We start from the raw sequence: 13,266 nt of genomic DNA on the forward strand, positions 1-13,266 counted from the left end.
CCGTTTTTCTGGAGAACCTTCTAGAGAAAGCCTTCTAGAACTATCTGCTTCCTAGTCTGGAGGAGATTCCCTCTTGGGTTTAGCCTCTCACTTTTTTTCTGACTGAAGGAACAAAGCTTTGTGAGAACGGTGTCTTTTGAAGCTAAGAAAAAAAGACACAACACTCCAAGCACTGAGTATACAAAATGAGGGGAATCCATTTCAGCCCTTAAGATAATGTTTCCAGCACCCAAACTGTCCTTTTTAGTGCTGCCATTTCTGTCAACTCTACAGTGAGGCTGTCTGCTGAGGGACCGCTGGCTCAGCTGCTTCACTGAGGGAAGCCCAACTTTCCAGGCCAGGTAATGGCCTCCTGCCTGCTTTTCACACAGCCCCTTCTGAGCAGCCCTGAGCCACACAGCTGTTTCACTTCTCCCCTTCTCTGCAGGCCAGCCTGGCTCCGCGTTTCTCACTATCACCCTTTCGCCACCCTCCCTTCCTCACCCCTCTCCCACATGTGTCCCTTTCTTCCCTTCCTCTGTGTCTGCTCTTCTCAGAAGTTAGCTTACAAAGCAAAGTTGTAACTTTGAATTCCTGTTTTTCCAACTACCATCATGTGACAGGATATCTCCTTATTGGAGGTTTTCCCTAATTTCAGAAGCCCTTTAAAAGTGAGAGCTTCCTCCACACCTCTTTTCAGCAGGGCAGCTCGGAGACCAGAGTAGGGGAAGGGGTGATTGGGTGCCTGCACTGTTTTGGTTCCTTCCTCCCCCCTCCTCTCCATTAGTGCAAGTTGAAGGATCAACTGTGGGACATGAGGCTGTCCCTGCTCCTGGTTTTCTTCCCTCTCATTCCGGTCGCTGTACAGCTGTTGGGTAAGTTGACTGAAACAGAAGCTTTCTGACTTGGGGCCTGGGGGAGATGGCACACCTTCCCTTTTGGGTCAAGGTTAATGGATTCCTTTTAATACCGTGGTGAGGAGGAAAGCAGAAGTCCCCTGCACCACCAGGTCTGCGGGGGAGACGGTTTTCCTCCTCTTGGAAGCCGGGAACATGGAGTACGGAGGCTGCCTCTCAGGCCAGAGGTGCTACGTGACCCCCAGCCCCACAGAACCCCTGTTTCTCCTGACTTCTTTCACGTCCCATGGTTCCTTCCCTGTTCTGTTCTTAGAGGCATTTCCTCTGCAGTTTGTTCTGGTTTTCAATTCACAATGTTCCTGTCGAAGCACCAAGAAATATCTTCTGAATGTTTTTGGCCAAAAGGAGGGCGGCACTGCTCTCTTTCTTCATGGTGGGTCTAAGGACAGGGTCATAGATCATCCTCCAAGGATAGATTCCATGAGGTTTTCACAACGCGTCTCTTTCTGTGAACAAACCTTTTAATGATCCATAGATTTTTACAGCTACAAAGTTCATCAGTATTCTAAGTTGTTCAAACTGATTTACACTTGTTTTCTCCCCCCCCCCCAACTCCCTTTTTTTCCCCTGGAGACTGGTGATTACTCACGAGGAACAGAATCCTAGCTTTTCAATTCTTAAAGACATTGTCGAGTCTCCCTTTTCTTTTCTAGTCCTTTAGACTCAGCCTGTTTAACTTCAGAATGAGAGTACCCATTAGAATTTTCATTCCCTTTTGAAATGAGATCGCAGGGATCTCAACTTTGAACTTTGGTTCCTGATCTCTCTTCTTTTCTCCCAAAGAGCACAGGTCATCTGTGTGCATTCTGTTCCAAGGGCACTCCACACTCTCTGTGTAATGGTGTGGGCGGGACTGGGGCATACCAGTAACACAGAAATGCCCGCCACCAGGAGACTTCCAGAGAGGGTGCTGACCACAGAAGACATTAAATCATAATGAGCATTAAGTAGTGGTAATTATATGGGGGCACTTGGGTGACTCAGTCAGTTAAGTATCTGCCTCTTAACCTCAGCTCAGGTCTTAATCTTAGATGGTGAGTTCAAACCTCATGCAAAAAAAAAAAAAAAAAAAAAAAAAAAAAAAAGGAAAAAGAAGTAGTAGTGAGTACAAAAGCTCAAGTGAAAGACCCCTGCCCTTGCCAGGGAGCTACTTAGTTACTCTGTGTTTTAGATTCCCTGTTTATAAAATGGGGGGCATAATGTTACCTGCACCAAGTTTTTGTAAGGATTCAATGAGTTACAAAATGGAAAATGTTTAGAACAGAATCTGGCCCATAGGAAGGCTTCCCAAGTGCTAGTTATTAAAGGTAGTAACTTCTTGTTCCCACAGCAGTAACAAGTTATCCAATAAAAGCAGTATATTAAGCATTTAAAGGAGAGATTTCCCAAGGAATTGTGCTGAGGTTCCTGGAGCCTGAAAAGATATTTTGCTTTATTGCTGGCTACAAAGCATATCCCTCAGTGAGTAAGGGGTGCTGGAGGAGATTCTTAACCCAAGTGGGAGAAGACTACAGGCTAGGGTTAGACATTAACACAGTGTTTGTCTTGCTAGTCTGTCTTGCGGCAGGGAAGTAATGTATGCTTCAGGACCCCAAAGGTTAAAACTAAGACCAGTGAAAATCCAAGAGTTGTGCTGTCTTAGATAGGATTGTCTGCTTAGGAGTGAGTTCGCTGTCACTGAAGGTCTTCAAACCGAATGTCAATGAACAATTCGAGGGCTCTGTAAGTGACCTGGATTCTAACCCAGGCAGTCCAATAGAAACATCATTGGTTAAATTATGTAGCCATGCTAAAAAAGTAAAAAGAAACAGGTGACATTGATTCTTATGAATATATTTTATTTAACCCAAATATTTTCAATGAAGATCACTAATATCACCTGATCATTTTATCAGGATAAAATATATGGGGATATTTTTATATTGATTTTTTTAAACATTAAATTTTCAAAATCTAGTATGTATTTTGTACTTAGAGCACATTTCAAATCAGACTGGCCTCATTTCTAGGGTACAATAGACCCTCAGGGCTGATAGCCACCATATTGGGCAGCATAGGTACTAGTTTTCTTTAAATTGACTCAATGTTTTGGGGCAAGAAATGTTTCTCAATTTGCTTAGGAAAGTTTCCCTCCTTGAGACAGCAGGATGCCTTGCTCTGATGAATGTCTTCCTCTTCTTAGGCACAAATATGGGGGAAGCAGGGAGGTGCTAAAGATGTGTTTACTCAGAGAATTTGAAAAAAAAAATGGGTAAGGGAGCCCCTTCCAAATTTTTTTTCTCTAAGTTGAAATCCTATAATTCTGATTTTACCTTTTCTTGGTTCACACAGCACATGGACAAAGGTTAGTTACTGCTTCATAATAAAGCAGTAGAACAAAGGGTATTTGAATTCCCATACCCAGCTGCCCTGGGTCCTAGCCCATGAAGAAAACCCACAGAAAGGTCTCCCTACTTTCTGTGTTTTATATATTTATATATATATATTTATTTATTTATAACTCAGAACACTTTCTCCTACCTCCCATAGTGCATCCCGCATCATCAGTGCTGGGAGTACCCACATCATACCTCGAGGGGCCAGGAGCCCAAGCTTAAGCGGGGAAGGGGGAGAGGGGTAGTACATGGAGTTCTTCTGCTTCTCTTGCCCTACTATCTGTTAGCAGGAAGAGTTGCATTCAGCACTAATGTTTAGATCTCAGTGGGGATATAGTCATAGTAGTGATACAGTGAGAGATGTTCAGACACAGAGGTTAGACCTCAGCTGAGAACTTAAGCTTAAAATGGAATGGCTTAGCTCATTAGCAATGGTGTGTTGGTAAACTTAACAATCAATTCTCAGAGAAGAAGAAAAAAAGCACTGATTTGTGGCATTTAGTGATTGCCATGGTGTAAGATTCCTGCTACGGTTGATTTCAAACTATGAATGTTATGTCACGGGAGGCAGAGTTGGAAAAGATGCCAACAATAGGACCTCACTAGCCAATGAGTGTCAAACAAATACAGTGAACGTGATCCCTGGCTCAATCTCATGCAGCATCCAACCTCTGTGTTTTATAGGTAAGAAAATTGAAGTCCTGACAGGTTAAGTGATCTTTCCAGAGTCCCACAACTAGTTAATGGCACCACCCATTTAGGGCTTAGGAGTCCTGACTCCCAAGGGAGTATTCTTTCTATTAAAGAGAAGTGATGTGCTTTCTTGCTGAATGAGTGATTGGTTAATATCAATCTAGAATTCTTCCAGAAACAATTCCCCACTGCCATTCCCTTTGTCATTTTAATTTTCATGAAATTTTCCCTATGATATTTCTATTTTTCTTTATTTCTAGTCTCTTCATTTCTTCCTTTACATATGACTTCTTTTAGATACCAGATTAAAGACACACCTTATCTAAAGTTACTGAGCAAAACCAAGTTCTTGTCATCATTTTTTTGCCTCCAGTGTTCTTATATTTGTCTATTTTTCCTGCTATTGTTCCAAACTTCATCTGACTTTTCTGAAATTGAAAAATGGAGTTCTGCATATGTAGGATATTGTGGTTAATGGCTAGATGACACTTGTTTTGCTTTGCTAATGACAATTCAGCACCTTATGAGGACGTTGAACTTAATTTCTCAGTAGGAGTCATCATCATTGGTTAAATGTGAACTTTACAGGGTCATGTGTGCTCAACCTCAGTTAAAGACAAAAACCCTTGCCCTCAAAAGGGAGCTAGAGACCATAGGCATCCTTCAACACTCAGATCTGGCCTCTGGGACTGGTAGGCAAGCAGCTAAGGGAGAACTAAGAAGTCACAGAGGCCACAAGAGGAGTGGAACAAAAGGAAAGCAGCTTCTGAAGTCACATATTTCCATAGCTGAGAGGGAGTCAATCTGTTATCAAAATGAGAACACTAATGTCCTCTTGCCTCTTGGCCACCATCAAACATTGTTGGATGGAAACATCATGTGGTTAGTTTGAGCCATAGAGGAGATTAGTAGAAATCAGTCAGAACACAAATGAGAGTAAAGGTGGTAAGAAAGCAAGGACCCTTTCAAAAAGAATTGAAACTGACATCGGAAAGAGAAAGCGTTCTAAGACAAATTTGTCCACTTACAAACCACGTTAAAGTCACAAAGCACGTTCAGATCCCTCGTTCCATTCATTAATCATTTTCAGATCCTTCACAATAGCCCCATGAGGTAAGATGGGTAGGTGTTACTGCCCACCTTTTACTACATGAGAAAACAGGCTCAGAAGTTAGCTAGCCACTAAGGACCTGAGCTGATTCTTGACTATTGTCTTCTGGCTCTGACGCTAAGAATTTGCCAGCTGGAGTGTGTTGACAAGGAAAGACATAAAATGTGCTCGAAACAACAGTATTTCAAAAAAGGGCTTAGTCCCTCTATTTGTATCAACTGTTAAGACATTTCACTTAGGGGGGGGAAGGAGGGCATTAACCCTGCAATATTTACTGTATGCAAAATGATGTGCTGGGTTTTTTACATAAATTATCTCATTCAGAAATTCATAGCAAGTGTATCATGGAACATTATTATCCCTATTTTACAAACGAGGAAATCAAGGCAAGAATGGTTAATTTAACTGAGCAAGACAACTAGTGAATGGTGGAGGCAGAATCTGATCACAAGTTTGCTGACCCCAAAGAATATACTTTTCTCCACCACATCACTTGTCTCTTGAGTTTGGAAACTCTGGAGTTCTCCATCATCTCTGCTCTTCTGTTCCTTTCTCTGGGCTGCTGCAACAGCTCTATTTTCTCTAGTCTCATCCTCTTTTCAACCATTTCATGCTGTCTTCAAGACTGATTTTCCCAAGTTAATGATAATACTTAACATGTATATAGCGATTTCCACTGGTCAGGAACTGTTCTCAGTGCTTTATTTAGAAGATCTCATTGGATCCTTACAACTACCAGCAGGTTCTATTATTTACCCCTCATCTTTCAGATGGAGAAAAGGAAGCACAGAGTAGTTTAGAAACGTGACCAAAGTCCTATAGCCAGTGAGCATCGGGGCTCTGATTATGTCATGCTCGTATAGACGTGATACATAAAGACTAATTAATTAGTTAGCATGATGGTGAGGGGAAGAAGAAAGAAGAAAGAGTGGTGTAGGTTCAAAACCTACAGATTTGCTTGTTTGTCCTAGGGTTGGGGGAGGGCCTGGCAATCTGAGGTTGAAGATCTAGGAGAGAAGGAAAGGAAGAGAACAAGTTGAGCGGCAGAAGGGAGTAGCATCCAGGACACAGGTAAAGAGATCAGCAGACTGAGGGTGACCTACTGAGACGAGAGTGAACAAAATCAGGAAGGGTGTAGCTATTCCTATCTTTAGAAAGTGAGACAGGAAGTTGGAGAAATTTCTTAACTCCTGCCCTCACCTTTCTCCTGAGGTCATAACCCATATTGGATTCACCCTTGGACCTCCCCAAATGGCCAAATGCAGTGACTTAAAGTATTAGGTTCTCTGAAGATTTGGTGAATAAATGAAGGATCAGAGTGAAAACTAAAATAACTCTCAATTGTTCCTTTATTCTTTTATTTGATATTGCCACACCTAACACTGTGATCCTTAGTCTGGCCCTTGCCCCCAGCACTTGGCTTAGTTTTTTTGCATGTACTTGGTGTATGACAAATATCTGCTTTTCACTTAACCTTGGTCCTTGAAGGACACCTCTGTAGGTTTTACCTTCATTGACTGAGGCCTTAGGGACAGATTTCTTGGTTTGGGTTAAGACACTATCTCTGATGGTGATTGGCGTGAAGTCGTTCATATGGGAAACAGTCCCAGGAAACAATGGCAGAGGTGTGGGGAGGTGAGACAGGAAGGGAAGGAGCCGTGGCCACTGTGGACAGCTGGAGTTCAGCCCTGCTCAGGTGTTCTGGGTGATTAAGGCGGACTGTGTCATCCCACCTAATATGCCAAAGATTAGAGTTGTTTCTTCATCAGTTGCTATCAGTCACTGGTGAAGAGCCCTTCCTGGAGGCCTTTGTTCTCCAACCCTTCTTGCCTTCACAGCATGTGGGGACAGGGGTCTCTGATGCACCCCAGGCCCAGAGATGCTGTGCTGACATTGAGGAGTGGGGCTTGCATGCACTGAAATGGCAAAAGGCAAGAAAAATAAGTAGGGTTCTGGCACCGCCTGCTACAAAATATCCAATTATGTTCCTTGTATCCAGTTTCTCTATCTTGCAAAAGATCGTTTTTCATGTTTGCAAGTCAGGATTTCATTTATCGATAATGGGGAAGGTCTACAAATGTGTAAGGAAATAGAGCATATAATGGTTCTGTCTCTAGAGGGTCAAATTTAATAACCTAATTTTCTTTGCTAGTCAATTTAGAAATTTCAGTATTTGCTTGATGTTATGGAAAAATGTAAAACTGTTAAAATGTGCTGAAAAGAATATTCACCTTCATGGGGCGCCCAGGTGGGTCAATGGGTTAGGTGTCTTACTCTTGATCTCAGCTCGGGTCTTGATCTTGGGTTGTGGGTTTGGGCCCTGCGTTGGGCTCCTTGCTGGGTGTGGAATGTACTAAAAAAAAAAAAAAGAATATTCACACTTATGTTATTGGTTACCTAGTCTTCACTTATTTTTACTTGAGATACTGAACTGAAACTTATTATCATTGCTTCTTTCCTGTATGTATTTTGACCTTTGAGGTTTCTGCCTTTGAATTAGCTACAGGCAGTATGAGCTCAGTGGGGCACAGAAGTTGTCTTTGGTTTGTTCTTACAATGTCACCTGCACAGTGCCTGGTACATATTTATCGAAAAATTAATATGACGGACCCCTGGGTGGCTCAGTCAGTTGAGTATCTGCCTTTGTCTCAGGTCATGATCCCAGGGTCCCGAGAGAAGGCTCCATGTCAAGCTCCCTGCTCAGCAGGGAGTCTTTTTCCTCTCCCTCTGCCTGTTGCTCCCTCTGCTTGTGCTCTCTCTCACTCTTATTTCTCTGTGTGTCAAATAAATAAATAAAATCTTCAAAATAAATAAGAGAAATTAATTTGAGATGAGGAAGATAAAGTTAAAGATGAAAGATGGGTCTCTTCAATTCTGTAAATATATTTCTTTTTTTTTTTTTTAAAGATTTTATTTATTTATTTATTTGACAGAGAGAGATCACAAGTAGGCAGAGAGGCAGGCAGAGAGAGAAGGGGAAGCAGGCTCGTTGCAGAGCAGAGAGCCGGATGCGGGACTCAATCCCAGGACCCTGGGATCATGACCTGAGCTGAAGGCAGAGGCTTTAACCCACTGAGCCACCCAGGTGCCCCCAATTCTGTAAATATATTTCTGATGTGTATTTAAAAATCAGAAAGAAAAACACACATTCAATCCCATAATTGAGATGGCAGAGAAAGGAATATAACAATTCTACTGTCCTCATTTGTTAGCTTTGTGCTGTTTCTCTTATAATTACATAACTGGTATAGACAGAGAACAGGACGTTTATATGTATAAAACATTGGTATGGTTAATGGTGGCAAAAAACATACCACAATGTGTCTTTTGGTCAAGACCTTGACTCCATTTAGAGGAAGAAATCAGAGCAACTGCACAGAGACCAGTGATACAAGGAAAACTCCATGTTGATTAGTGGGGGAGAAGAATAATGGATTACTGTGGAATCATAGAGTGATAATGTTGCCTTTCCTTATATTGTCTAGCAAAGACAATATCAAACTTGCCCTGCTCCCTAATGTCAAAGATAAATAAAGGAAACCAGAATAGATAAGGTTGAATTGAAATAGAAACTTTTCATTTCCAAGTACTCCTTGTATAAACAATTTATGAATTGTTCTTTGGTAAAAATAAACTTTCAGGGGAAGAAGTAACATGAAATATACCCATCACCATTCATCAGTTATTAAATAAACTAATGTATCTGGGTTATTAGTCAAGATGTTTCAGATTGAACTTATGTTCCTTCATTCATTCAACTAATATTTGTGGACAGAATATTTTGCTCCAAAAAGAGATGATACAGTCCTGAATCAGAAAGATTAAGTCTTTCTACTTGTGGGATTTACATTCCAGTAAAAGGATATGGACAAAACATAACTAAATGATTTTTTATAAAGAGTATATTTTAAGATGGTTAAGAACATTATATAGAAAAAGAGCAAAATTTGGATCATCTGCTCACTAAGGACTTGACACTTGAGCTGGGACCTTAAAGTGTATCCAAGAAGAGGGAACTTGAACTATGAAGTTTCTCAAGTGGAAATGAAGGGTTTGAGGAACAGAAAGGCCTTGTGGCTGGAAGGTGGTGGGTGAGAGCAGGGACAGGATCATGTCCTCTCTAGGGAGCTAGGATGTGGAGGTTGATGTTTTTCTCTTGTGTACAAAAGCACACTCTTAAAGGATTTAAAGTTTTGGGAAAATACAATTAAAAACAAAATCTCTTCCAAACTTAGAAAACCCTCATCAAGGTAGAAGAAAAAGAAAAAAAAATATGGTGGAATAAGCACTCAACCAGAATGGGATGCGTATCACAGATAATCTGCTAAAACAAAGAAATCGGACTCTTCTACATCATTAAGTGGAAACAACCCATTACATTAGGGAGGTACTGCAATTTGGAGTCAGGTGGCAAATTAGGCCCATCTCACCCAGGAAGCTGGGAGTTCAAGGGCTATCTTCTTTGATGCTTGCATTTCAAAGAGAAGAAGACCAGCGTGAGACTAATCCTGGCTTGGTCTAGTGTGTTGGCCATAGTGAAAGAGAGAAAATAATGGATTAGAATATATATATTTGCCAGGGTTTTCCAGAAAAATAGAAACAATAGGGTATGTGAGTGTGTTTATAAATGTGTGTGTATCCCTATATCTATCTATCTATCTATCTATCTATCTATCTATCTATCTATCTTCTATCATCTATCCATCCATCTATTGGTCATCTTCTGTCTCTCTTTCTGGAGATATTGAAGGAATTGGATCCTGCAGTTGTGAAGGCTGGCAAGTCCAAAATCTACAGGGGTAGACTGGCAGGCTGGAAACTCAAGAAAGAATTGATATTGTAGCTCAAGTCCAAAGGCAATCTGGAGGGTAGAGTTTTGTCTTCTTCAGGGACCTCTGTCTGTTATCTCTAAAACCTTCAACTGACTGGATGAGGCCCACCCACAGTACAGAGGATAATGTACTTAAATTTAACTGATTCAAATGTTAATTTTATCAAATGAACAAACGAACAGACAAACCCTCACAGCAACATCCAGACTGCTGTTTAACCAAATTCTGGGTACTATGACCTAGCCATGCTGACACATAAAATTGTCACAGTATATTTTTGGGTAGAGCCAGTAGATTCTGCTTTTGTTCTAGAAAGTGAAGGTGAGCTGGGTATCCAGGATATCCTAGGTTTTGGGCTTATGGATATGAGTAGACAATGTCACCATTAATGAAAAACAGAAGACTGGATGTTTGCCATGATATTTAGAGAAAAATTAAGATGGAACTACAGATGAAAATTAAGTACATGAAATGAAAGTCAAATAAGTATAGAAATCTCCAAAGGAAGAACACTATTTATGCATGAAAACTTTCAAGCACCTTACCTTAAATGGCTGGTGACCAACTAGTTGTATGACTGAATTTGGATGATGAACAAATGTTGGCTGTTCAGTGATACTGACGTATGATGCAGAAGATATTACTGTTGATGAGATGTTACTAAGCTAAACTATCTAAAAAGTGGAAGATAAGTCTCAATAGGAAAACAATTGGCAGAATTGAAAACAAATTAAATGTAAAGGGCCACATAGTTCAGTTTACAGATCTATATAACAAAATTTTCAGACTTCATTACCATTTTAGATTAGAAGAGCCTAGATATACATTTATGTGAGGTAAATGATCATAGCAATTGTTTTTTTTTTTTTTTTTACTTTTTGTTTTCCTATCTCCTGTTTTATTATGAACAAGACAGCATGTTATTAGTATTTTTATTTTATTGCCAATGCAGAAAGTTACTCATCTTGTCACACGAGGACATGAGCAGCAACAAGATGAGATCAAGTCTGGGAAGGAGTTCAGCTAGATGGGAGGGCCTCCGGCGGGACAGCGCATGCTCAGTTGACAGATGTCAACTCCAGAGACGCCAACGGAAGCAGGTGTTATGAGTTGAGACTCTATTGAGTCCCAATTCCAAGAAATCAAACCAAGAGAAATGAGAACCCCATTCCGAGGAAGCCCAGCTAAATTTCAAAGTGGCACCAAATTAGGAAACCAGATAGGCTAGAGGCAGGAGGTCTCTAACAAGTGTGGGACAAGAGCAGATGCAGGAGCAGGGCAGGGAAAACTAATCTTTGAAGGCACGGATCTTCGTAAGCCCTCAATTGATGGTCCAAGAACTGATCTCAGAACGTAATGGTGCTAACCTGACAGGGGTGTTGAGGACAGTAAGTAGAATAAGGCTTGTGAAAATGTTTTGTAAATGGTGAAGGACTCTGCTGTGGTACTTTTATGACTTTGTTACATTTCACGGGAATGCTTTGATTTAAAATAATGAGCTAATGACTCAGACCCTCAAATATCTGAAATTCTACCAGCTTATTTTGAAAGAACGCTTGTGTAGAAGGAATTCAGTAAATCTTTAGAAGTCATATTTGATATTTATGTCAGAAAATGAAAAGTCAGTTCTTTTCATTTGTCTATTCTTAAAAAAATAAACAAAAAGGAAAACCTTTACATGAATTCTGTTTCAAGGGGAAGAATATGTTTACCAGGTCCTTTTCCTTTTTCTTTTTCTTCTTTCTTTCTTTCTCTCTCTCCCTCCCTCCCTTCCTCCCTTTCTTTCTTTCTTTTGGCAAGAGGAAGTTCAGTTTTGCCAGCTAGCAGCTACATACTCTAAGTATAAGTCAGCTACACATATTTATTTAAATTACCAGCCCCAAATTATAAGTATAAAGCAACACTATTATTTGTAGTTATTGTCCAAAATATTACCACAAATGAAATAAAAACATATTTAATCTTTACTGTGAATCTGACAAATTATTACACTTATAAGTACATTTTTATATCTTTTGGTTATACAAAGTCTAGCATGAGTATGCCAATAAAATGAAAGTCAAAATTATATAAAAGATACTAACTTACAGATCTCGATGCTACACTATTAAGTTATCTACTGTTGCAAGAGAAAATAGAACAAAACAAAACACTTCTCTACAGGGCTCTCCAGAAAGCATTTAGTTCAAAGATTTGCCGAACATAAGGGTAAAAGTTCCTAAAATAAAACTATCTTTTAAGTTAAAAAAAAACCTCACCAATATTATAATTAGAATAATTATGTATGAGCTTCCTCTATCTCAAAGAGAGTAGGAATGAATCAGATTTCAAAACTCTATTCCAGGGTACACATATATCTAATTCTACAGCTTACTGTATTCATATCTAAATTTTCTTTTTTTTTTTTTGAGATTTTATTTATTTATTTGCCAGAGAAAGAGCAAGAGAGCGTGAGAGTACAAGCAGGGGGAGCAGCAGGCAGAGGGAGAAGCAGGCTCCCCACTGAGCAGGGAGCCCAACATGGGGCTCAATCCCAGGACCCTGGGATCATGACCTGAGCTGAAGGCAGACGCTTAACCATTGAGCCACCCAGGCGTCCCTTATATCCAAATTTTCTTTACTCAGATGGTTATTATTTCTTTCTCTGTTCTCGGCTTTTTATGTTTACTACACTACAATTTGTGTGCATTTAAGGCAGGCCTTTAGTAATGCTCCCATAACAAACTAGGATGTCTTGAGGATTTCTGGCCAGTTGCTGGGGCCTCCTGGGAAGAGGCCCCTCATCCCATTCTCTCTTTCCAGTCTCAAGGACATCCCCCCTTCTCCTGGGATCATACATAAGTTTTCTGGAAATGGAAACATTGGGAACTTTGACCTAAAATATTCTTTGTCACATGTATCCACTTAAACATCTTTTCTTGTTCTTTTTTTCTTTTTTAAACAGACACTAGGCAATTTTTAATATATAATGAGGATCACAAGCGCTGTGTGGAAGCGTTAAGTCCCAGTGCAGTGCAAACAGCGGTTTGCAACCAAGACAATGAAGCACAGAAATTCCGATGGGTGTCTGAATCCCGGCTTATGAGTGTTGCTTTTAAATTATGTTTGGGGGTACCATCAAAAACGGACTGGGTGGCTGTCACTCTGTATGCCTGTGACCCGAAGAGCGAACTTCAGAAATGGGAGTGCAAAAATGACACACTTTTGGGGATCAAGGGAGAAGATTTATTTTTTAACTATGGCAATAAACAAGAAAAGAATATTATGCTTTACAAGGGTTCCGGTTTATGGAGCAGATGGAAAATCTATGGGACCACAGATGATTTATGCTCTAGAGGTTATGAAGGTAAGAAGCATGG

At 40.3% G+C, this 13,266-nt stretch overlaps 1 protein-coding gene across 1 annotated transcript in view; it reads left to right on the forward strand.

Moving 5' to 3' along the window:
- Positions 1-574: 574 nt before the first annotated feature.
- MRC1 (mannose receptor C-type 1) overlaps positions 575-13,266 on the forward strand; it is a 105,167-nt gene continuing 92,475 nt past the window's right edge. Inside the window, exons 1-2 of the mRNA XM_032349534.1 lie at positions 575-854; positions 12,852-13,253. Of these exons, the coding sequence (XP_032205425.1) occupies positions 794-854; positions 12,852-13,253 (463 nt within the window). The 5' untranslated portion in view covers positions 575-793. The remainder of the gene's footprint in view (positions 855-12,851; positions 13,254-13,266) is intronic.

This window comes from Mustela erminea, chromosome 6 (genome assembly GCF_009829155.1).
Source record: "Mustela erminea isolate mMusErm1 chromosome 6, mMusErm1.Pri, whole genome shotgun sequence".
Taxonomy (NCBI): Eukaryota; Metazoa; Chordata; class Mammalia; order Carnivora; family Mustelidae; genus Mustela; species Mustela erminea.